Source organism: Pezoporus occidentalis, unplaced genomic scaffold (genome assembly GCF_034315485.1).
Source record: "Pezoporus occidentalis ecotype Australia unplaced genomic scaffold, CSIRO_AGI_Poc_V1 ctg176, whole genome shotgun sequence".
NCBI lineage: Eukaryota > Metazoa > Chordata > Aves > Psittaciformes > Psittacidae > Pezoporus > Pezoporus occidentalis.
In genome coordinates this window covers 831,305-857,127 of record NW_026913596.1, presented here as the reverse complement: position 1 = coordinate 857,127, position 25,823 = coordinate 831,305, and the positions used below count along the sequence as shown (strand labels likewise).

At 50.8% G+C, this 25,823-nt stretch overlaps 1 protein-coding gene and 1 long non-coding RNA gene across 2 annotated transcripts in view; one reads left to right on the top strand and one right to left on the bottom strand.

Annotated features, from left to right (window-relative positions):
- The window catches only part of MEGF6 (multiple EGF like domains 6), a 39,760-nt gene extending 31,788 nt beyond the window's left edge, over positions 1–7,972 (bottom strand). Inside the window, exons 1-2 of the mRNA XM_062614553.1 lie at positions 7,757–7,972; positions 386–508 (exon numbers count right to left, since the gene is read on the bottom strand). Of these exons, the coding sequence (XP_062470537.1) occupies positions 386–508; positions 7,757–7,907 (274 nt within the window). The 5' untranslated portion in view covers positions 7,908–7,972. The remainder of the gene's footprint in view (positions 1–385; positions 509–7,756) is intronic.
- LOC134161579 (uncharacterized) overlaps positions 1–25,823 on the top strand; it is a 94,513-nt gene that overhangs the window by 41,635 nt on the left and 27,055 nt on the right. The gene's annotated exons all lie outside the window — the stretch shown is intronic.

The window sequence follows — 25,823 nt, the reverse complement described above, 5'->3', positions numbered from 1 at the left end:
ATTTGTTTCATAATCCATCATTTCATTAGCTCTTTGTTCTGAAGATGCTGGACCTGATACACCCTCTATCAAAACCAGAAGCACCAGAGCACTGGAATTTACTTCTCCTGAACCAGGATAAACTGAGGAACTGCAAAGATGTCAAAATCACACTGAAGAACAGCAAACACTATCAGTTCAGTAACAAAAACACCTTAGGGAAGACAACCTGGATCCTGACAAGCAAAGGAACATGCAATCCATCACCATCATCTCCAGTTCCCTGCACAGCGGGCAGATCTGAGCAGATAAGCCAATGGAAGCATTCTTATACAGTGTCACGTACAGGTAGGAAAAGGGCTATAGAGAACTGGTGATTCTCCAGGGATCTGAACCTGTGACTTACCAATGCAGGTCCTGCCATCCGTGTGCAGGCGGAAGCCTGGCTTGCATTCACAATAGTAAGATCCAAGGGTGTTGACACATCTGTGCTGGCAGCCCCCATTGTGGACTTGGCACTCATCAACATCTGCAGAAGAAAAGGGAAGAGGGGAAAAGATTCAGGGGAGTGGGCATGATGGCCTGTGGAGCCAGGATTATGTATCCTCTGCGGACTGAGTCCAGATTGGAGGAATGAATGCAGAGGGAACAGAATCACTATTTCATCATGTTCAATCAGTGAAGCTATTTGAGACATTTCAGGGACAAGCATGCAATCAGTGAACAAAAAAAGACCCCCAGAAGCATCACTTTGTCAAGTGGCACAAACCATCCTTCATCTCACTCACCTCCCAAAGGTCACTTTTCCCATTTGCTCTAAGGTTATGGATTAATTAATGTTTTATACTTCCTTACTCTTTATGTGTTGAAAACAGGCTGAGATAGCCCATTTGCTGCTTATTACATGAGGAGCAAACCTAACATTCAGTGGGAGCAAACACCCAGTGATACAGAGTGAGGGGAGGGGAGGGATGCGGAGCAGCAGAGGCTCTCATCCTGCCCAGCCACACTCATCCTCCAGCAGCACAGAAGCTTCCAGAGCTCAGCCAGGTGCCAAAGATGAGAGGTTTTGCTGTCTCACTTCTCATCTCAGTACATGGCAGAGCATTTAGCACATTTCACACCTTTTATGCCTCTGGAACAGCTCTGATCTGCTGCAGAAAGGCAGCACAGAGGGGTATCAGGTATGAGCATCCTGTGCTCAGAACTGCTGTGAGACACTGGAGGTGAGAAAGAAAACCCCTTAATGCCTGGAGAAAGTCATGACAATGGGTTTGCACATAATCCATGCAACACTTCTGATGAAGTCCAACTGGACCCCAAACACAAAGGGGGAGATTCTGACTGTGGCTCAAGCCTGGGGAAACTGAGGCAGCCATTCCTGCAGCAAGGAATCCAGTCACGGCCAGTTCAACTGGTAAAAACCACAGCCCCCAAGAAAAGGGGGGGGGGGCAGAAAAATCCCTTTCTCTGAGCCAGGAAGATCTTCTGCCAAGTGCTGAGCAATCCCACAAGGGCTCAAACGGGAACTGGTCCATGAGGTCTCGGTAAAAAATCCTGTTATATTTTGTTATCAAAGCTTCGAATCCAGCAGCGCGTTACAGAGAGCGAGATTCTCCTCTTTCCCAGACCTACAATTGCCTTTAAGTGCTGGGAGCATCTTCCAGAACTGAGAAGTGTAGGAACGTTTGGAGCTCCCAGTTACACGGTGCTAACTAAGATGCGTATCAGAAGATTGTCCAAAGCAACTGCAAGTTTCTAAGACAAAAGACTCCTTCACAGGGCTACAATTAGAAATAACAGGGATGTTTGTGGCTGCAGCTGCACAGCTCCTTAATTCCTGCCGTCTGTGAGGGGGTGCACACATATACCTGTGTACCTTTCAGACTGTAAAGGATGTAAGATCTCCCTCCGGTCAGAAGGGGATCCGGATCACGTTCCCGCTGCCAGCAATAAACCCAGCCAGCAAAGCCCTTTTCCATGGAAAAAACACTTCGGGAGTTTGGGGTTTTATCCTTCCCATGCACGTTGTGAAGACACCTTCAGCACGCACAGCTATTTCCCGCTGGCACAGCGAAGCTGGATGGCGATCCAGAGCCAGGCTGAGCGCTGAACCAGCACCGTTTCATCGATGACTGTTACTAAGAAGATAAAGAAACACTTCCTCAATGAATCACAGCAGGGTGTTGCTCCCGGCTGTGTCTTTGCAAGCCAGCGGAGCAAAAACCTGCTCAGGCCTCACCCTCCTCGCCCAGCATCGCCTGCTCCGACCGGATGGCAGCTCTCAAGGCCCATCAAAACCACAGGAGAAGGAGAAACACAACCTGGGCTGAAGCCAGTGTGCAACTTCTGCACTCGTTCCATTAATTTCACATTCATCAGGTTAATTACCAACTAAATCAGCCAGCAGCAAGCAAAGGGACTGGGTCGGGGATGAAATGGGAGGCAAAGTGGGAAAGGAGATGCTTGACTCTGTCTTTCTCTGCTGCACAGTAATGATAGAAAATGACTGTTGCCTCAGAATACTTTTCATTAGAAGGCTTCTTGCTGCTTAAAAAGTTAAAACCTAAGGATCAGAGCACATGAAAATGGTCCTTTCTGTCCTGGCGATGCTCTCCATTGGAGCTGAAGTCTTCATTAACCCAGCAGGAAAGAACAATGTCTATAGTGCCTTTGCTCATTCCCTGGGCTGCAGATTCCTCCTCTGGGCACTTTAGAAGGTTTTGGTATTTTCTTCCTGTTTTTTTCCAAGACACTTCATTTTGAAAGAAGGGAAAAGGAGCAGATTTTTGAGGTGAAACATAAGCTTCAAGTGATGCTCTGCAAAGAGCAACACAAATCCAAACCAGCTTTCCGGGGGGAAAGAATGCTGCGGCATGAGTCTGAGATGCCTGTCAGAGCAGCCCAGCTCTAATTAAATCATTCTCCTCTGCAAAGGCTGCACACAGTTTTCATGCTACAGAGCTCTGGAGCCCCTGATGCCCTCCCTGATGTGCATGCAGCAGGGAAGCAACTCACCAGGCGCGATGCCAGAGCATCCATCCTCCCAGGTTCTTCCTTCAACAGCTCTCCAGCCTGCATGGTGGAAGCGTGGCCAGCCCTGTGCCCAGCCAGCCACAGAACAACAGATATTGTGGCTTTTGGGTTTTCCCAACATCTCTATGGGCAGAACTAGCTCTAATACACAAAATTGGCTCCGTTCTGCTTAAAAACAGGAAAAGTGGGGTTTAGGAAGATTTTCTATGGAGTTTTCTGGTCTGAATTTCAATGGATGTTCCATTGCTTTATTTCAGCTCTAATCTGAAACCGTGGAGAATTTACTGTCCAAAAAAGTTAGTGATGTGTTGAGTAAACTTCTTATTTTCACCCCATTACTCATACTCGGTAATTATACATCTCTTCTCTAAACATCTCTTCTTTCCCCTTTGTACTTTTCACCCTCTAAATCCCTGTAATCGCAGAGGGCTGTCTCCATCCCACCTTGCCCTGGGAAAGCGACCGAACTTTCCTCACTCCTCAGCCGTAGAAACACCCATCACCATCCCCCAGTAACCCACCACGTCCCATTTTCCCTTCTGGAGCCTCGCTTATCACCTTCTGCAGCAACACACAGATATTTGACATACACTGCACGATGGTGTGAGCAAAATGAAACCTCCCACCCTCGGCACCCCTGGCAGCAGGGCAGCGGTGTCATCCCTTGGGTTTATACCTTTGGAAACGGCACAAAGTTTGCCCAAGCACATTCAAACTCCAGTATGAGTGCACAGAGAGAAGAGGCACCTCCTGGGAGGATGCTCTAAGGAGAGTCTGTGATTTCTGGTGGGGACTGGTTGCTTTCAGTCCCCAGACTGTGGAGTTATGGGCTGCTAAGAAGAAGGAGCCACAATGATGGTGTGCTGGGGCCTGGTCCAGATTTAAGAGGATCTTTCTGCCCTGCCCTGGCTCATGCTGGGGAATGGGAATTGTTCCTGCTCCACTGGACACTCTGGGCAGCTCTTGCCTGGCCATGCCCAAGCACCAGGGTCCATCCCACAGCCCTGGACTGCTCCCTGCAACGGACAACTGAGTACGGAGAGAGGAAAGGGGCAAGAGCTGCATTTCCCACTGGGACCTGTGATGGAAGAGGCACCATTCCCAGCACATTGTCCTGGGAAGAGTAAGGGTGCAGGCCCACTGGTCACCCCCAACAGCAGCATCTCCAGCCTGCCCCAGGGCTCACCAGGGCATGATTCACCAGGAACATGAACCACAAAGCAGCAGGATCATCACTGCAAAGGGTCACGTTGCCCTCGGTGCACGTCTTGGCAGCACAAAGACCCGAAACCCTACGTGCCGCGTTGCGAGATGCGGTTTGGGGCACGCCGAGGTTGTTTTTCCTATTGGAGAGCTGACAAAGTCTGTTTGAAATTAACACACCAAAGGAGGGAAATGAGAAGCATACAGGCTGTGCTTCAGAGGAGGCTGCCTGACACTGAGCAACCGGAGCCTTGCCAGGACAGAGCACACCAAGCCCACGTGCCGGGATGCTCCGCCAGCACGGGTAGGGCAGAGGACACTGGCCAAAGCCCACCGAGGCAGACATGAAAACCAAACATAGCAAGAGCCTGGGTGTGGGACTTGGCTTATGGGGTAGGGAAACTTCCCTGCTGCTTAAGGAACCCGGAGTTCGTGTCCTCATCCACAAGGACACGGGCTCACCCGAGGAATGGCTGATGCTCCCATCAGCCTCATCCCTAACAGAAACAATCCATCGGACCTCAAGCACCATCTACGTGGACCAACAGGGATAATGCTGTGATCAAATGTAGGGAAGATGAACAGAAGAACAAAAGGGAGGCGGGTGTGAGGAGATGACTTTGGTTAAGTGCACTCCCTGACCATGCACGGGTCCTTCGAGAAGCAATTCAGTGATTTATCTCTGACAAGAGCTCCGGGTAAAAGGAAAGAAAGTGGCAACAGCAGCCCTGCAAATTACTAAATATTTGGTACAGAGGCAGTTTATCTCCTCTGAAAGGAGGAGACAGATCCCAGCTGGAAGCACAGGCAGCAGATAGCTCAGGTCCACTCTATCTGGCCGAACAGCAGTGCCAGGCTGTAATCCCTGCGGCAATTAGCCCGGGTTACAGAGCAGGGCTGCAGGGAAAAGGTTAATTGAAATCCATCAAAATGAGCGTGTGTGGGACTTTGTGACTTTATCTTTCCAGTACCAGTTTGTTGAAGCCAACTCAGCAGTTTTAAGAAGTAAAGAGCCTGGAAGGAGACAAGGAGCAGGATGCTGGGCGGCCAGAGCCTCCACCAGGAGGAGTTCAGTGTACCAGATGAGAAACCAATCTAGATTAGGAGCTCCACAGAGCAATTTGGGCTGGCATCCCTTCCAGGGCAGCCCCTCCTAGCCAGATAGGAGATGCCCATAGCTTTCCCTTGCTTCCAAAGGCGCTCCAGGAACAGATGCATCGGTTTATAACAATCCAACGAAGTGAAAGTGCATCAAGGAGCTGTTCTGCCTCAGTCACTTGCTTTGTCCTCAGCTCACCTTTCTCTGCCTTGAAGCACAGTGGCTGGGAGTTGCCCAGCTCCTTTCTGCTCACGGCTCTGGCTCTGGATGGTGCTGATAATTGCTCAGGGATTACACAGCGCGGAGCAGAGGTGCACGCACTGACAGGCAGGCAGCCTGTGCTCACCCACTCAAACCACCCCCCATAGCTCTGCCTCACCCCCTTCCCTGGGCAGGCTGCTCTTTTGACCAGAGGTGTATCATCAGAGCCACGTCGCTGTGGTCCCTGTGCCATGCCGTGGAAGCTGACCCCACTGATACACACTGGGATGTACCAGCTACGCTCTATCCTGGTTCCTGACACGCTTTAGAGAGCCAGAGAGAGAATAACCCTAATCCCTGGCAGTGTTCAAGGCCAGGTTGGACAGGGCTTGGAGCAAGCTGCTCTAGTGGAAGGGGTCCCTGCCCATGGGAGGGGGTTGGAACTGGAGGAGCTTTAAGGTCCCTTCCAACACAAACCAGTCTTGGAGTCTATGATTAATACTAGGTACTAGGTCTACATGACTGTGACAACTTAATGCAAGTCCCCAGCAGAGCACAATGATCTCCCCTGTCATGGTGAGCTGTGTAAGGACATAGTGCACAGCACTGCAATCAGCCACTCCAAGCTAGCCAAGGACCCGACGGGGCCCTGTTTGTACACAGAAGGCATTTTAAGGCACTCGAGGCCTCAGTGAAGTGCACACCGCTGTTACACACACCAGCCCTTCCTTCTCCATCCATACAATGAAACTGCCAGTGAAACACACACAGAGCAGTCTCTTGCGCTTGCTTTGCTGAAACACGGCTGCGTAGAAGCCAGGGGCCTGGCAAAAGGGAATTCTCTTCCAGTAAACCAGCACACGGTACTGTAAAAGTCATACAATGGAGAGAGTGGCTGCTACTACCTCTTGAAGAGAAGCTCAAGCAGCGAAGAAAAAATCATCAGCCAAATCCACTGTAAATATCAAGTTCAGGATGAGCAACACAACATCCTGAGCTGGCTCTCAGGAGCTTGTCCTGCAACAGGCATATGAGCTAATGGAGTTGGATGGAGACGGCGCATGCAATTGAGTTCAAGACAAACATCTGATCTATAAATAACAAACCAGCAACTCACCCCCTGTCTGAAGGTCTGGCTTAAATACATCAATATCACTTTTATAACTGACTGCTTGGGGCATTTATTTATTAGGATTATCTCATGATGAAATAATGCATTCCTCGATGTCTACATTACTCACAAGCATACAAGGTCTTTAGCAAATGTCACATATTCTCCACTATTTCCTAAATCTTCAGGAAACCACAAACCTTCCCTGACACTGAGCCAGCTGAACACGAGGAGGCAGGGGCAGGTATGTGTGTGCTCACAGAGCTTGCACCTCGCTCAGCAGCCCCATCACCTTCACACATCAGCCAGAGCACGGGAACATTCTTCTATTGGGAAGCAGCAACAGGAGCCGAGCGACTGCATCCCTCCACCTGCTCCAGGGGAAGCTCGGGCTGGCCAAGCGCTGCCCACACCACGACTGCCTTGAGATGCCTCTGCTGGGGGGTTGTTTCAAGCAGCCCCTGGTCAGTGGGACCATTTCTGCACAGAGAAGTCACTACAAGACATGGCTCAGCCAGCTCTCGCCCCTTCGCTCCCCAGCTCCTGGCACCAGTTACTGCTGCCAGAGGACACCCTGCGCACCTAAACCAGCAATGAGCAATGCTCTGTCCCCTGCAGGACTGCTGTGCAGCACTCACACAGCCCAAACCCAGTCTTGCAGAGGGAAAGACAGACTTCTTTTGTACTCATGGAGTGCCAGACCCAAGCCCCGTCCAACCTGGCCTTGAACAGTGCCAGGGATGGGGCAGCCGCAGCTTCTCTGGGCAGCCTGTGTCAGCACCTTATTTTTCATGATAAAAGAGTATTATATTTCATTTACTGTCCCAGACCAGGATGAGATCGTTTGGAACTGAGTAAAATCCCAATCCACGTACCCTAACAACATACATGAGTTCGCAGCTCACAGTAGCTACTCTTAACCAAGCCAGATTGCTGCACAGCAGCTGATGGAAAGAAACTCCAGTTTCTTTCCCCGAAGCAACCTCTCAGAACGACCAGCCCGCCTGCGGTAACGCAAAGGGGTGGTTCAGATACAGCTCCAAGCAGGGCAGCAGATCACCTCCCCCCCTCCAACCTCTCGGTTTCCCTGCTCCCCACCTCCCGCATCCCCCTGCCCTGCTCCGTACCTGGCCGAGGCGGGGATCTGCCGGCTCCGTAGCCCGCCCGCCCGGGGTAGCAGGGGTAGCAGCTCCTCCAGAGGTAATGGTAGTGCTCGCCGCCGGCGCCGGAGATGCTGCCCAGGGCGGCCGCGCACCACAGCATCACCCAGAGCGCCATGGCTCGGCGGGGCACCGCGGCTCCGCGGCCCGGCACCGCTCTCCCTGCGGCGGGACGGGAGGAGGGCGCGGGGATGCGGCAGGAGCGGCTCTGCCCGCAAACGCGCGGTCCCCGCCGCGCCGCCCCTACCCCCGCCCCGCAGGTGAAGCCAAACCCGGCCGAGCCCTCGGGAGGGGCCCCGCGGGCGGAGCGATGCCGCCGACGGGGCGGGTTTGTGCTGACGGGGGGGCCGGGATCGGCTGCGGGGACCAGCGGCAGAGCGGGGGCTTCCCGGATCCCGGGCTCGGACGCTGCTGGGCACCGGGAGCGGAACGCCGGGGACACCGTCGGGGCGGGCGGAGCAGCGGTTTCGGTGCCGGGGCTCACCGTGACCTGCCGGAGGGCAGCGTCTGCGCGCCCGGCCCTGGAGCCTCCGGCAGCGCCCTTCGCCGGGAAATGAAATCGGGTGAGGAGCCAGCACAGAGTCCCACGGGAAGCCCTCGTGAGCCGCCTTTACCTGGAGCGGCAGCGGGGGCTCGGTTTTCCAGGAAATCACTGCTTTTCCCCGGGTACGTGATGCTTGGCAAGTGCCTTTTAGGATCACACCTCCCCAAGCAATGAAACTGCCACAGGCAGAAAAGCCTTCACTGGGCTGTGCTTGAAATCATGAAATCATCAAATCCATCACCAAATTTAAGCCCAAAGGAGGAACAGCCCCTCCAATGAAACCCATAATATCACCGTTTCCTGTGAGCTGGAACTCAGAACTTTATTTTACCTTTTTCATTAAACAAGAAGCACAAATGGCTCATTGGGTTTTCCAGGGGCCAGCTCAAAAGCTCTCTTTAGCTTTCTGGAGCGTTTTGAAACGATGTGCTTGCAGGGCTGAGCTGGGCCTGCCACTCGGAGACGTTTTAGCAGTGTGATTTGGCTGTAGTAAAATTCCAAATTAAAACTCGTGGTTTAGGCTGCAATGAATAGAATTCTATGAAAAGCTTTTGAAACACGGAGAGAAGCTGAATCCAGGAGGAAAACAACAATTTAAGGCTATTATAGAATCATAGAATCAACCAGGTTGGAAAAGACCTCTAAGATCATCAAGTCCAACCTTTACTCCAGGACTGCCAAGTCCACCACAAAACAACGTCTACACTACTGCTGCAGTGGCTTCCAGAGGAAGGTAGCCTCTGGTTATGAGTCCCCTTTGCAGAGTGCTCCAAGCAAGAGCAACTTGCTAACATCTCAGGGATCTCTTCAGCTCATTACCGAAGATATCAGAGAGGAGATAGGGCACAATAGGGGCAGGAGGAGGGGAAATGCTGGAGGGGCATTACCAAGAGGCACCAGAGATCACGCCAGCACTCCCCATGCCCCCCAGTGAACCATCACCGGTTGCAGTCCTACGCTGCCATCCTATTAGAAACCACCTTCAGACCTACCAAATACTTCACCCAGTTATGAAAAATAACACACTGCCAGACGTCAGGAATTGTCACTGCTGCCCCGGTTCGGTCCCTGGGGATTCTCCCGCCGAGCAGCGACATCTACGCCGTTACAACGGCCAGTGTTGACATTTTTCCTGCGAATGTTTCAGCAGCGTTGACTCACAGAAATGAATCTTGCCACAGAGCTATGACAAACGGTCCAGACCCACTTCCTCAGCTCAGCAATGTCATTAAGGCATTGTCTGTCTGAACTGATCCTTGCCTGGAATGCGGATGAATCACAGCGAGCGCAGCTCTCCCAGGGACTCCCTGAGTCCACAGGCACCACCTGAAGGGACCTTGCCGCTGGCTCCACGACCTGGAAATTCCTCCTGCATGGGCACGCACAGCTCCCCACAAAGAGCACTCGCTCCTTGGCCTGCAGAAACGAATGCTGGCACAGGCAGTGCTGCTCAGCAACGCCTGTGACAGACTTGTTCAGTCTCACAATTCCTCAGACTGTTAAATAACCCCAAATAGCGCTGAGAGGCTCAGACTTTTCCAGACAGCTCCGGCCTGTAACACATGGACCAAAAGTACATCAGGCTCGAACATAAACTGAATTCTGCTTATGTAATAAGTTATGCTTGGCCAGGTTCGAGCCAGCTCGAGCTTCCTTGTCACCTAATTTACTTCAACTGATTAAGTACTAAGAGCTGGTTTGAGTATGGCAACACATTACAGTCAGCAGCAAGTCGTTACTGCTTCCTGTGGACTGAGCTGGGAGAGGCATCCAGAGGGTTCTTGAAACAGGGACCGAGCTGGACCGAACCTGTCCCTCTCATGGAATTTCATTCAGATTCAGTCTCAGCATTAATCAATTGCCATAAGGACCTGAACAAGTTACAGCTGATGATGTGGTACTTTGCAGTTCAAAGGCGTGTTATGTCCCAGGGTTGATTCATCCCTGCACAGACATGGGTCAAACCAGCTTATGTGAATGCAAGTCCTTCTGTCTTCATCCAAAGATTACCTAAACCTTGAAACAAGTTTCTTCTGGTGCTTGAAAGGATTCTACAGTTAAAAGGATTCTACAGTTAAAATGGAGAATATAAAAGAGGGCAGAAACATGCAAGAGGTGGATGAAACAGGGAAGGAGAGCCAAGAGAAGGGGCTGAGGGGGATTCTCAGGTTCCCTCTGTCACCCTGTGTGGTGTGTACAAAGCATGTGGCACCAGCTGGCATGACGACGAGCAGTGCAGGAAGCTCTGCTGCTCCTGGCTCCTGCATCCCTGCGCAGAGAGGAGCCAGCAGTGATTTGTGCTTCACGAGTTCTGTTTCAGCATCTTTTACCTGCTTCCCCCCCCAGGGGCACATTTTGCCCATTCAGGGTTAGCTTTCACCCTCCACTACATGGGGCTACTGGGAGCCAGGTTTTCTTTCATCTTATCATCAATTTTAACCAAAGAAGGTACCACAGAAATAGCTTGGAGGAAGAAACATCCCTAACGTTATCGCATAACGTTGTGTAGCAGGACCTCAATCTCCCCTAGAACTTACCACACCTCAAAATATGTTATAAACAAGAAAACCTGTTTGTTTCCTGTATGTAAAACCCCCAACCCATGAGTTCCCAAACCACTCCACAGGCAGCTCTCCCATGATAGATAAAGTTACAGGAATACTGGAGAGGCTCATGGTTACGAGCACAACCATCCTGTATCCAACAAAACAGAAACCCTCTCCAAGCACTGTGTATTACTGATACTGGTAAATCACATGAGCATTAGCAGTGTATAAAACACATTTCTTTGCAACTCTAGATTATCAGCGCAGGTTCAAACCATGCAAGTAAAGAAGAGATCTGGTACCATCCAGGGACTCAGTGCTAGTATGAAGTGAGCTGGTCTGACAGATGGGTACAAGAGCAAATTGGCTCCTTTCCTGGTAGCATTAGCAAAGCAGCCCAGGACTGAATAAATCCAAGGGAGGATTTTCTTTATAACTGTAATCCCTTTGGCTCAGAAGGGAAAACAGACCGGAGAGCCAAAGGCTGCTGCTGCCCGTCTGCCTGCTCATGGGGAAGGCCAAGCCAGGAGTGGTTCTGTAAGGTACCAGGAGAGGTCTGAGCTGAGCTAGCACTGTGCACACACACGTACATGCGACAGACATGTCCCAAGCCCATCCTGTGGTGGATGTTGCAGGCAGTGGGATCCTGTAGCTCAGAAGATGTCCTGTGTGACCCTCTCAACTTGTCCTTGCAGCTGACAAATGTGCTAAGGACTGGGCAGCCAAACATTTCCAAGTCTTATATGTCCTACATTTCCTTCCCGAGCTGCAGAAGAGCATTTACGTTCATTTTAAGATCAGTCATCAGCCAGCCCTGGTGTAAAATGAATTCCCTTTTTTGCCCTTTACTCCTGCAATGGTATCCCCCTCCTCCCTTATTTCTACTGAGAGCAGACATAACTCGACATAACTGAAACCAAGTCAGGGCAGGAAAAGCAGCCAGCTCTCCCTGAGCTATAGCATCCCTCTGTTTCTGAGCAGAGTTTTGGTTGGGAAGTCCTTACGCAGCCAAGATGAGCTGGTTTCCTTCAAAAGACAGCCTACCTTAGGAGCAGACACTGGGTGTTGGTGGTTCTCTGCCTCCCCACACAAAGCATCCTGCTGATGTTATTCCATAGCTATTTGTTTAGCAGATCCATTAGCGAGGAGGACTCCGAAGAGGCCAGCCTGACATCACCCCGAGCCAGGAACCGAGTCACAAGGGTGAGGCAACGTGAACTGCAGGCCTCTGAACCCACGGCTCCGCTGCTCGGACCACCCTAGGGAGAGATGCAAGGTCCAAACCTTCCTGCCCAGCACAGAGCCAGCAACAGGCTCCAAATATCTAAGCTCGTGTTTTGAAGCCCAGGCTGCTTTATTCAGGCTCCATCAGGACTTTGACCAAGAAAAGCTGAATATTTTGCAAACTGTAAACATTAATCAGTGCCTTCTGTCTTTGCTGAACTCGTCCATCTGTACAAACAGGGATCTAATCCCCTCCGCTCTTCCCAATACGTGCATCAGCGCTCAGGGTACGGGGAGAGAGTTTATCTGATGTGAATATAAAATGAATGTAAAGAGTGGTGAGCACAGCAGGGTCCACCCCTGCCCCATCAGTGAGGCTGGTGGAGAAGGGCAGAGTAGCGAGAGGATAACAAACACCGGCTTTGCGGTGTATAGAGATTTGCAATTGAGCAGGACAGGAGTATGGGAGGGATGCGGCCCAATGCACATCCTGGTCTCGGTTAATTCAGGGCTTAATCTTTTCCATGCTCTTTTTTTTTGTGAAATGAAACCTGCAGACAGAATAAATGCTCGCAGAAGGAATAAGGAGCTCCAGGAGGATGATGGCAAAGGGGGTTGCCATCTCCATTGCAACAAGGGGGCGACAGGGCCCCATGCCAGCTCTGTGGGCACGACTAATTACAAGTAATTCCAAGCATATATACAAAGGGATTGACATTGTCTCCTCAAATACAAGAGAAAAAGGGATTGTTTGTTTCCACCAAAATCCTGAAGCTCTTAATCATCCGAGAAGCTAATCCTCATCAGGGGAATTCTGGGGAAACTGAAAATATTTGAGCTTGGCTAAGATAAGGGCAGAGCTGTTTATTTCACACATCTCGGCAGTGGTACGGAGCCAGGAAATACTTCTCAGTTATTTTCAACAAAACAAGACAAATGCACCAAATTGGCAAGAAAGTGACATTTTTGTGCAGAATTCTTTCATGTCCGACCCGGGCTCCACAGGAATGCCTCTTTCCCCATTTGTCAGCAATCTTTGTTAATTATTTGGAACACTTTGGGACTTCTGCTAAGCCAGCCAGTGCTGGAAAGATGCAATAACTCCATCACAAACCCAGGATCATCCTAAAGCAATTACTGGTACCCTGCAGCGGGCATCTCAGTGCTGCAGTAGAGTGTCTGCAGCACCAGGAGAGGTGGCTGTCTCCAATGCTGCCAGTGAACCCTGGAACTGCATTATCCTCCCAGACAATTCATCTGTCTTGCTCTCAGCTCTGATAAGCAAATGGCTGTTTGCATTTCTCTGACTCTCTGCTCCAGCGACCCGAACACTTGCCCAGTGCTAACATCAGGGAGAAAGGGATAGGGCACCCGCACAGCACGCAGCAGCAGAGTCAGGCTGCAGGAGGTGAAGCAGCCACACAATGTGAGGCTTCCTCTGAGTACTTCAACACCAAATCCCATCCAGTGTTTTCACTTCACAAACACAAAACTGTGCCTTCGCTTTCACTTTGGTTGTAAACAGGAGATTTAAAGCGGAAGGCAGGGAATAACATAATGATACAGACTCCGAAGGAGAAATCTCATTCTTGAAGCAATAAAACACACACCATTGACTTCACCAGGGCTAAGATCTCACCCTGAAAACATCATTTCTATCCAGGGGAGGCTTTCCTTCCCCACCAGGTTAGATGGGGCTCGGAGCAAGCTGCTCTAGTGGAAAGTGTCCCTTCCCGTGGCAGGAGGCTGGGACTGGATGAGCTTTAAGGTCCCTTTAACCCATTCCATGGTTCTATGACAGTCACACCCCTGAGCATGCGAGCCCTTTGGATGGATAAACAGCACCGGAGCACGCAGGACATGAAGGAGGAGAGGGAGGTGACACAGACCCCCCGTCCCTACCTGCACAAGCCTTCCCGTCCTGCGCCAGGCTCAGCCCCGCCGCGCACTTGCAGTAGAAGCTCCCGATGGTGTTGCAGCACTGGGACTCGCAGCCGCCGTTCCCCACCTCGCACTCGTTCACGTCTGCGGGAGAGGAGAAGGGAGCACCGTGAGGGGCAGCTCCAGAGCAGGACACTGCGCGGGAGCAGAACCAGCCGCTTCCATTACAGCTTGTTCTGTCCTTAACCTTCCAGCGCCAACGGGAATAAAGAGTGTCAGCCAAAGCAAAATGAACCCCCATTACACACCCAAACACCTCATTACCCAAAAGATTCCTATCCTGGGTGAGCACAGGCACTCACGTGGATAAGAATGTACTTGTTATCACAGCACATTGTAATGCTCCTCTTGTTCATGACAATGAGAAGGAGAAAATTCCTTACATGAAAAATGGGTTGGTTTAGAAGCTTGACTTTCTTGTCTTAAATCAGAGTGGTAGAAGCACTACACCTCTGCACTAAAAATCCTTCCAATAAACCCACACAAGTTGCCTGAACAATGTTACCCCCATGAAAGCTAAACTAAAAATTGAAAACAGTTGAAACAGCCCCTGATTTCAATTTTCTCTCAATTGTTGTAGCTCGAGGGCAGAATAAATCCCATTATCCTACCAAAACCAGAGATTCCTCTTCCCTTCAGCAGGGCGCGGGCCAAGCCTTTAAGGAACATGGACCACCTTTCCTGAGTTACCTTTAGAGTGAGTGACCACTCGCAGGTTCAAAGGGAGGAATCATCCCCTCTCTCATTACCTACCACAGGCTCCCTCCACTCCTCAGCTTAGCTGGGAACCCAAACGAGCCAATGCCTGTGCCTCCCGACAGCACTGGAGCAGCAGCCATCTGAAAACCCATCTGTGAATCCCTGCTCCCATCCCATACAAAAAGCTCAGCCAGGATCTGCCTCCGAAGTGGCAGAGGGACCAGAGACTGGCAGCAGGATGAGGAGCAAACCTTGCACCACATCAGCATCAGGCCATTCCATTACATTCAGTTACAGATCAGAATCAACGCCTGATTAGGAAACGCCAAGTTTGAGTTAAACATGTGAAATATATGGGGAGGCTTCAGAAAGATTTATCAGTTGCTGGCAAACTTCTGACATTTGGCACTAAGCAAAGCACTCTAGAAGTGTATCTGTGCTTCAGAAGCTGCTCCTTCTCTTGCTCTGTAAAGAAGCATTTCCTTCTAAAAAGAAAGCAGAAAAATGGAGACAAATACTGGTTTAAGGCATTTGGTCTGGAGGGAAGAATAATGAGCTGTGGCTTTGCCAGGAACGCAGGCTTCAGCCATACTGTACTCTGTACATTTCCTTCTGCTACTGCAGATAAATCTGGGTTTCTGCTGCTCACCCAGAGCTCGCTGTCTGGCAGGAGCCAGCCCCATTTCCAGCTGCTCTTAGCTTGGAGCCCAACTCAAGCTCTGCTGCTTCCATGGCCAAAGCCAGAGAGAATCCCTTGTCAAGCCATGGGGAAGCAGCCAGGTGAGATAGCACACACTGGTTTAGGTCAGTGGCTCCCAAAGTGGGGACCACAAAGCAGTGCAGACTGCCTGGGCACCATCTGTGCAGGCATGAGAACACAGAGCATCACGGCAAATAGGACTTTAGATGTAAAGAAAAGGGGGACATGGAGCTGTGGCTGCCTGAGCCAGCGCAGCGGCACACGCATGGCACTCACAGCACAGTAACCAGCAGGGATAGGGACAGGGATGAGATGGGGATAGGCAGAACCACCGCCATGCCCTGGGCATCCACTGTTGTCTCCCAGCATCGCTTGCCCAGGAGGCATCCCTTGCAGTGATGCTCTTTATTCGGTATAGAACAGGCCATAGATCGCTCATGTGAGAACAATAATAAAGGGTGGCCATGGGTAGCACACAAACTTGTCAAGTCACAAGGAATTAAATGTGTTACCAGCCATGAGCAGAGTCAGAGAAGGACAGGGATCAAAACAAGGCTGCTGTGATCAAAGAGACGCACCGTTTAATTCCCTCAGCCTCTCCTAATTCAGCCCTGTCTGGGCTCGGAGCTCTGTAGCTCCTTCAGGAACACCAGACCGTGCAAGTGCTGCTCAGAAATCCCAGGACCTGCTGGAGCTTAGCTAAATCCCACGGGTTTATGTCTGCTTAATCCCCTCACCGCAGCCGCTGCCAGCGCTGGGAGAGCCCATTCATTCCCAGTGCTTCCTGTAAGGCAGGTTCCCGGGTGGTTGGTGCACCCGGCGCTTCCCTGCCTCCTCTCCAGCGATGGATGCTCACACCTCGGGTGTTAACAGTGTGAATTCAGTAACTGCATAAATCTGAGCCAGACTCTCAGGCGCTGTGGCTCCCCAAATGCGGTATCTGTCTGACAAAAGGTGTTCTCACAACCGCGAGAGGAAGAGTCTCTTAAACCAGTGCTGGGAAGCAACTGTTCATCAGTTAGAGGCTCTTCTGTCTGCACCAAAGACCTACATCTATTGTCCCACTGCGAGCTGCTTTCAAGACAGATGCCAGCTCCAGCAGCTGCACTAACGGCTGGCAGGATGGATCCTGTTTCATGCATCACAACAAAAGTGATTCTAAGTGAATCTGTGACTGATGCTTACAAATACAAGAGCAAATCCCTGCTCCTGCTCTGCCCCTTGCTCCTATATCCGTTATCACACAAGTTTTCTCCACACAAACAGCTCTGGTGGATGGACACATGGACTGGGCAATGCTGTATTTCAAAGAAATGCTTCCTGCTTGGTTATGGGGAGCAGAGGGGGAATTGGGAAGTGAAGGCTTAAGAACCTGAAATCCTGATGTTTCAGGAGTTAAAAGGGCAGCTGGAGGCAGTGAAACCTCTGTCACGCTGGGTTAGCCAAGGGAGAGCAGTGAGAAAGGCCGATGGGTTTGAAGGTCCTTGCACAATGCAAGCAGCCTGCTGGGAGCATTCAGGGAGAAGTTTATGATCCAGAATTTGCCTGTCTCGGTCCCACTCATCCCCATAATGGTTCATGGTTTAATAAGCCTCTTGCTCAGCCTCTCACACAGCAGCACCTCCAAGCTACGCCTGTGGCACCGATCTCTTGCTGCGGAGGAGACCTTTCTGAGGCCATAAATCCAGATTATGACCTTATAAAGGATTAGGCAGAAACCATAAGGGGAGAGAGAAAGAAGTCTTAAGCACCAAGGCAATTTGGGCAACCTGAGGCATGTTTCCTCGAGTGAATGCCAGCAGCAAACAGCAATGGAGAGGAGTCAGTCACTGAGCTCGAAGGGTGCTGTAGCTTTGCTGGGTATGTGCTGGGTGCAGCTGGACTCCAGCATATTCGATGGGGTTTATTTTGTTATTATGACTATTTTTTAATAGCAGCTTTTGTATAAAGCTCCCTTTAATCTTTTAAATAGCCACAATCTCAGCAGCTTCCCCCTAAGCCCTAAGCTTCCCCTGAAGATGCAGCGAGAGCAGGAGTTACTCTTCCCTCCACGTTTTGTAATAATAAGCACTGCGGTCAGGCTGTGCAAACACTGCTTTCCGTTCCTGAGAGCTTGCATTTATCAAAGCATTATGAAACTTCCTTCCTCCCTGCCTGAAACATACGATTCATAAACAAAACACAGAGCGTCCTCCATCCCAACTCACCCCACACTGCAGCATCACCACTAACACCCATGCCTCCATCCTGGTTTCCCATGGAAAAGCAGCTCTGAGATACAGCCCATTCTCGTTCCGAAAAGGGGAAGAGGCTCATGGTCAAAGGATACCTTGAAATCACAGTGCACCCCCGGCACAGAGTAGGAGGTTTATTTTGCCAGGCAGCAATGAATCAGCTGTCGCCACCAGCCACATGTCATGGGGAAAGAGCAAGTAAAGGTTGGTCCCTAAATCAAAGCTGAACCTCCCGGAGCCGCGAGCTAACCAGGAGCAGCTGTGCTGGAATTGCTCCTCGGCTCATACGTTATTCCCGGGAGCTTGTTGTGCATCTTTGAAGCAGCCCGTTAGTGCTTCAGGGAGGTGAGAGGCTGCACGGGTCCCTCACCCTCAGTGCTTGGCTCACAGCGAAGGATTCGGGCAGGGGAGCCAGATGCCACCTAACGGTACCCACGCTCTCCTCTTCTCCTTTCCCCTAAGGAGCCACGCATCAGGAGCCAAAGGCAGAGCTGTGGGAAGCAGGAATTGGGGCAGGTTGTGTCATTGACCTACCAAACCACGCTGGGTGCTCGGAGCAGCTTCACTGACCCAGGCTGGCCCATGTTCCCAAAATCACTGCCCTGCATCGATCATTTTCTGCTACAGCATCAATCCTGCCTTGAGCTTTACGTTTCCTGACAAACCCAAACCTCGGTTCAAATTCACTGAAAGGACTGAGATTTTTTCAGTGAAAGCAGCACTGGGTTTGAGCAGGAAAAGAGCCAGGTTCCCACTTCCCCCAGAAGCCACTCAGAACTCACAGTTCCTTCATGTTTCTCATAGGGAATCCAGTCAAAGCTTTCATTCTGCCTAAAGCATTAGGCCTGCCCAAAACCCACAGTACAAACCCAGCCTGAGGACTGTGAGCCTCACTTGGCCTCTGATATCACACATTTTCCTACAGGACAAGCCTGGGGAAGGAAAGAGCACAAGGCTGCATGTGGACAACTGAAAAGAGAGGATAACCGTGGCTGGAGCATGCATGGGGCTCTGCTCGCTTCTCACTGTAGATTCCCTGCACACCCTGGAAACCAAGTATGGGTCGCCTGGAATTGCACCTACAGGCTCTACCTATACTTGATTTCCAAGATCATGCACAGCAGACATCAAGGAGCTCACGGGAGCCTGTTCCCTGAGAACAGCTTCTTCCTGTCCTTAGTTTTAGTTGTCCATCACTCTGCCCTCACCAGAACCGCAGAGCACAGGCACATTCCCATTCAGACTTTGGCTATCACCTCACTTTTCCAGCTCTGTGCTCCCTCTAGGCAGTAATCCCTATGGGCAGTAGGGCACTGCAATAGCTGATATCCACGTTCATTGTCTGCCCACCTCTGCAGTGCCCAGGCAAGGCAGAAGCGACCCTCAGAGTGCTGTGATAAAACCACCACTGACCTGTATGATCCCTCCCAGACACAGCCTAACCCTCGAACGTCCGGGGAAGCAGCCCGTGACCTGCGGAGTGGGCTGTGGTATGAAAAGAAATACATCATTTCAGGTAAAAGAAAAGAAAAAAATGAAACTCTATCCGTGTTTTTGAGCAGCTTTGCAGAGAACTGAACTGAGAAAGTTCCGTCACACCCAAGTAATCCCTGTGTTCCCATGAAGCTAAAGGCATTCTCTCTGGAAGAATTTCATACAGCTCTTTCTTTAACCTTGTGCCTGTGCAAGAGCTGTTTCAAACATACCCCCAGTCCCCAGCTGAGTCCAAATCCCTCCCAACATCAGCAAGGGCAGTGACCAGCTCTCCTCTGCACCGTCCAGCTCTGCTCACCTGCACTCATCATCATCCTCCCAGCACTGCAATGGCTCAGAAGTGTCCTTTGGAAGGCATCGCGGTGCTGCCCCTGTACACAGCCAGGGCTGACTGACCTCTTTCTGCAGGATCTGCATCCTTGTGATGGGATTTGGAATTACAGGTAAGCCTGGCTTAACGGGGAGCTGAGAGCCTCAGGAGCGAGGTGAACACCATGGGGGTGGTTCCCATCCTGCAACCTCCGGCATTCACAAACTCACTTTGACACCCTTAGCTAGGAAAGGCTTGAGATAAACCACTGACACCTGCAGGTATTCCTGAGGAGAGCCCTCATGTCAGTTTAAGGAGAATTCCAGCACATCTGGTATTTATTTATGGAAATTACACACTCCCACATGAAAGCAGCCATCCACTCAACCCGATAACAAAACCCCCACTTTTCCATCTGCCTTCGGGCTAAGAGACCATTAATATTCACAGCCTATTGTCAAGCAATTTTACAAGGTCTTGTAAAAAAGCCTGAAGGAAGCTTAAATGCCAAGAGGCCCCAGTTTTGGAGCATCTGGCTTTCCCTGGAACAATGGCTGTCCCTTTCCAGCACACCAGGAAAACCCACCGTGAAGGCAGAGCCATCTCCCAGCTCAAAGGCACACACATCAGCTCAGTTCTGGTCACTCAGAGAACGTGACCCCTGACAGAACAAGGCAGGGCCTTTGGATGTTATTCTGGTGACCTACAGGAGGTCGGTGCACTCCAGGCTGCACAAATCATCCCAGCTGTTCCCAGTTCCCCAGGAAGGAGGATCAGGGCCTTTGGTGCCAAGGTGCCAACCTCGTCCTTATCCAGGTGAGGTTTTACACGGCTTAATTTCCCTTCATTGAGTAAAGCCACCAACGTGCCAGGTGAGAGGAGCTGGCAGGACGTCTCCTCACGCTCCATCGCCAGCCCTCCCCGGCTCAGGATGGCGAAGCTGGGAAGGGCTGCGGTGGGAAAGCTGGGTGAGCACCACCTCCTCTCCCAGGAGGGAGGGCAGATTGGGCATCGTTCCGTGCAGCTGGGCTGGATCAGCAAACAGAGCGCCAGGAAAGCACGACCGTGGGATTGGGGCTGGGAACGCGACAGTGCCAGCACCAAATTCCCTCTGGGAATTAGAGAATCACGATCAGAATTTAGGCTGTGATTCTCATTGTGACTTCTCTGCAGAGCCAAAAGCCTCCACTGTGCGCGTGGGTTTGACTCTGCTCTCTCCAGCCCTCTATGTCCATCCTTTTCTCCTGTCAGCATCCAAGGAGGCTCTGGCGCTGCCGGGATTGTTTCCACGAGCCGCAAGAGGGACCCAGACGCTGCCGTCGCTTCGCCAGCAGCGGGATGCTGCACCTCGGCCGAGGGGGAGCGGGCGGGAAGCAGAACCTCAACTCGAGCAGCCCAGGCTGTGCTGCCGTCTTCATTCTTGCTCCTCTGCTTGCGGCAGCCCATTTCCTCACCTCGGATTGGGATTCCTTCCCAATGTGCATGGAATGTGCTGCTGGGACTCTTCCTTCTGCACACGTCTCATCAGCTCACGACCTCACAGACAGTTGCCCACCAAGAGCTAAGTACTGGCAGCTCCCTCTACTTGTTCTTCACTATAGCACATCCTGTGTTGTAAATACAGGGGGTGCATCTCTGAGATGGGCTGCACACTCCCAGCAAGGCAGCTGTACAGCCTGCACGCTCCTCCCTGCGAACCATCATCCCAGGAAAACAGAGCTCCTCATCTGTAAGATGCAAAGTTCACATCCTCAGCTGGCTCAGCCCCAAACACCTCTCAGCGATGCCGACCCGATGTGAACACAATCAGCTGGTGGGATGCGGTGTCACGGGGGGTCGGACACTTCTGCTCCATGATGCTCCAGGGGACCTGGAGCCAGCGCATTCCCTCTGGCTACAAGAGAGAACCAGTGCCAATCCTGGCTTCAGGAATGATGCTTATTGCACTGAATGGGTCAGTAGAAGAGTGGGTTTGATTCTTGGGTTTGGAAACTGCCTGTCCAACTTGCCAGCCCTGGGACAACCAACAGCTGCTGCGTGGCCTGCTGCTATCTAGTGAGAAACAGAACCTCTGCCTTTTCCCATCAGCATCTTCTCCCTTTTTTTTCCTAAAAGGATTTTTAACTGCTTAATTATTTATTACTGCAGAGAGAGAATTTCCATTCCCTGAGCAGTTCCGACCCTGAGACCTGCCTCCTTCCTCTTCAGCATGAACAATTGCAAGCAAGCACGAGCTGGCAATGAAGAGAACTCCATTGCAAACTCCAGGTCAGGTGGGGAAGGGACCTCTCACAAGCCAAAACAATAAACAAAAGTCACTTCATTCTGTTTCACCAGAAATACATCAAAAAGAAACCTGCTAGAGTTTATACAGATTAAAAATGGTTAAACTGGGTTTTTTTTTCCCCTAATTCCAAAGGGATAACCCTGCAGCTCTTTGATGAGAATAATTCTCACCACAGTGGAAGGATGAGGCAGGCTCTGTAGGATCTGATCCTGAGCAGAGCAGAGAGGCTCTACCTCCTCCCTCTGGCCACAGTGCAATGTAACGAACTCACAGCGGCTGGGGAAGCTTTTGTATTTTCCCGTCTTCCCACAGTTCCTAACCAGATTCTCACCTTTCCCACCTCACCGTCTATAAGCTCAGTGTCTTTCCATGGAGTGTATCAAATGCCCAGACTGCCTCAGCCCGTCTCCTCCTGCTCTGCAATACCAGAGCCCCAGCAGATAGCCAGGACAGGCAGCACAGACAGGAAATCGCTCTTTCCTCTTTTTTTCTCCCCAAAAGAGAGCAGAGCCTTTCAGGAGAACATGCCTGATGGGATCTGCCGTGGTCTGCAGGGAGCAGATTATCGTTGATAGCTCTGTAGCTTCCCGCAGTGCTCAGATAAAACTTACTCAGTGCAATGTTCATTGCTTTCCACAGGCTTCTTTGTTCACCCATAATTCCTTCTGCAATTTTCTATCCAAACTGCCATCATCTGCACTTTTCTGCTCATTTACATGTACTTTCTTAAACACTTCTGCTGTATCTGGTCTTTATCTCATAAGCTACAGAGGCTTTATCTGCTGCTATGGGAAGGGCAGGTCGTTTCTGCAATGCTTGTTAAGACATGTTGAGGTAGGAAGCACCACAGCGAGCACGAAGATTCACAATGTACATGCACATACATCTGTATTTATGTGCACTGCCTGGTGTAAGCCAAGGCTTGGAGAGTGCCAGAAGAAAGAGACTGGGGACCACAGGTTCATGCTATCACAGTGCTGTCATTCCCACACACACCAACGGCGCACGTGCAGCCTGAAATCCCCTGTTTAGCAAGAGCCAACTTTCCAGAGCAATTGCAATATCATTTCTGGCTCCTGCTAAACTTCTCACAGATATAACTATGTGAGACGGGCACCTTACATTGAATCTATAGCACGGTTAGGGCTTTTTTGAACTTAAAGCTGCTTACGGCAGTGAGTTGACCTACACTGACCATAAACTTCGCAGGTCTTTTTAAACTGGACACGATGGGCTGTGCCATGAAAAACCCCACAGGATTCTGTCTGCTTTTTAAGGAACACGAAGCTCCAGCGCTCCAGCGGCTCAGTTCAGGTAAAACATGACAGAGGTGCGTTTGCTTCATTGCCTTTTCAAGCTGTTCTAGGACAAGGTCTTTCCAGTGAACCAATGACCCAGGATCACAGCTGGGATCTTCCCTCTCCAAGGCTGTCCTCCCGCTCTCGAGACCTGCTCCTGCTGAAGTCGGAGGCAGCAGCCTGACCAGAGTAACCTTAGACTCCGTGCTTCTGCCATAAAACCTTATGGGCTATAAATACCCCTCCGTAGTGGAGAGAATTCTCTTTTGACACATTATATATAATAGATGCGATATAAAAACGCACTGCTCTTGGCAGGCTTTCCAAGGCTTCCCTTCGGGAGCTCCGCACACGGGCTGGTGTTTGATGGGGCTTTTTCCCTACCCTGTAGCCAAAACTGCATTTCAGGGAAAGGCGGGGAGACGGCTCTCCCGGGAAGGAGCCTCTGTTCCTCTTACGGAGACACCGAAGAGGCTTCCTTCAGAGTTTCCAGACCTCCGAAGTGACCTCAGCTCCATGAGCTCACGGATGCGCTCGCCAGGGCTGAGCTAGGAAGGTGCGAACGTCAGCACTGGGTTTGTGCTGCTCTTGACTGCTTCTCATGCCAGGGTGAGGCTCTGTGCTCACTGGGCAGCCGGTGACCTTCAGCCCTGTGTCCCCATGGCACGTGCCTCTGAACAGAGCCTGGTTAAATGGGTCTGGTCTCCTGCTCCCACAGCAAAGCACCCAGGCTAGGCCAGACCTAGTGCCACACATCTGAGGCGGCGAGGCAATGAGCAAGGGCTTTGCTATCACCAGTGACATTGCCCCAGTCCAAAGCCAGTGAGACCCGCACAGAATCAAGCTACAAGTGATCCAAACCTAGTGGAAAGGTTTAGAAGAAACACTGGTGCTCTAAAGAGTCCAGACAGGGACTGGAGATGAGTGGATCTGTGGGCTCCAGGTGCATCCCAGCCTCACCACATTGCCTTCCCATGGCCCAGGCACGTAACCTGCCACTGCGGGCTCTCCAGCTAAAGCATCAAAAGACATACCTACCTCAGGAGTCCTGCTAGCTGTGCTGCTTCATGCACCCGAGTCTGTCCATGGCTTTATGAGCTGCTACAGGGATGTGGCAGAGCTGCTCAGCTGCGGAAAGCACCCTCCTGGGATGGGGATCAACACTTGTCTCTTAGCAGAAGGCTAACCAGAATAAAGAAATCAAAGTTCTCCTCTCACTCAAAGAAGGAACAAAGCATTGATGCCAACGTAATCATTCCTATTGCCCTCACAGAGACAACCCCAGTGTAGGTACCAGGGAATGCACCCGCTGGTGCTCACAGCGATGCTACAGGGTGAGTGGAAACAAGCGAATTTCAAGAGAAATGAACAGAGAAGGGGCAGGTGCTAAGTTAGAAAGCCCCAGCTATGACTACAAACAAACTGCAACCAGACAACGGAGAAGGCTCCACTTCCAAAGCGGAAAACGAGAGGTACGGGCACGAGAAGAACTGGTTTGTCATTCAGACATTTCACTGCTCAGGTTTAAACTGAATGCGAATCCTAAACCAAGCATCTGTGAAAGCTCCGAACCATCAACCATCAGCTGCTCCTTCCAGCCTCCTGCCACTTTGTGGCTGGAACAGAGTCAGAAGTGCTCAAAGACCATAAAGCAGACTCTGACCTCGGGTAGAAAGGTTACAACCAGCAGGGTCAGTGATCACAGTTGTTCTTTGCCCAGTCTTTCTAGGCACTTGGCAACATTTTGACTGTTCAACGCCAACAGAGGGTACCTCTCCCTTGGGACTTGCTCACTCAGCTCCTGATGCACAACGGGCAGTACACATCTTACTCTGAACCGGCAATGCCATGGGAAAACAGAATCCTCTCCTAGCCTCTTTGTCTCCATATAATTAAGTTCAATATGACAAAGCATCCAAGGGGGGAAGCATTATTGTGAGGCTCTCAAGAGCTGCAGTAACATTAATGTTCTAAAACTATTGATCACTCATCCCATCATTTATACTCCAGTACAAAAGCCCCTCACGTCCCCAGATGCACAAGAGGTGTCAAGAGTAAGAACCTTGAAAAATACATTGAAAAAGTTACAATGGCAAATGGCTTGTTTATGCCATAATTGGTATTAGGCAATTAATGGTGGGATGAAACATCACATTGCTTCTGCAAACAAAAAGCAATGCTGTTTAAAGAGCGTTTAATGAGCACGTTTTATGTTGTCCTCAGCAAGTTCACTGCCAAGCCACAAAAGACATTTATACACGCTCCCTTTTGTCTCTAATGAAAGGGTCATTGCTACCGGCCTCTTGTTAGATTCACCAGTTAAAAAAGGAAGACAGAAAAAAGCACAGATGTGATGCTTGAAACTTGAAATTCCCTCTTGAAGAAGCAGTTTCAGTTCAAAGCTCTTTGCTCGACAGGGACGTTCAGTGCTGTGCAGGCCATCACAATGAGAGGTGAACCAAATCAGAGCCAAACACCTCCAGGAGGAAATGGAGCTCCGTGACCACCTGCCCCAGAGATCCATTGTACACCTCCCGTACCCAGATACTCCAGATACTTGACATTCCCAAGTCTTCACTATTAATGAGGTGGGATCCTGAGCAACCAGGAAAAACAAAGGTGGAAATAATGTATTTATTTGCTAGGAATAAGTATTCCTCTGCGCAGATCAGGGCTGTTCCCCAGCCCGCAATGGAGGGGGATAGTGCCTAAATCACTTTAAACCAGAGCAATTACCTGATCTCCTGTTTCCCAAAA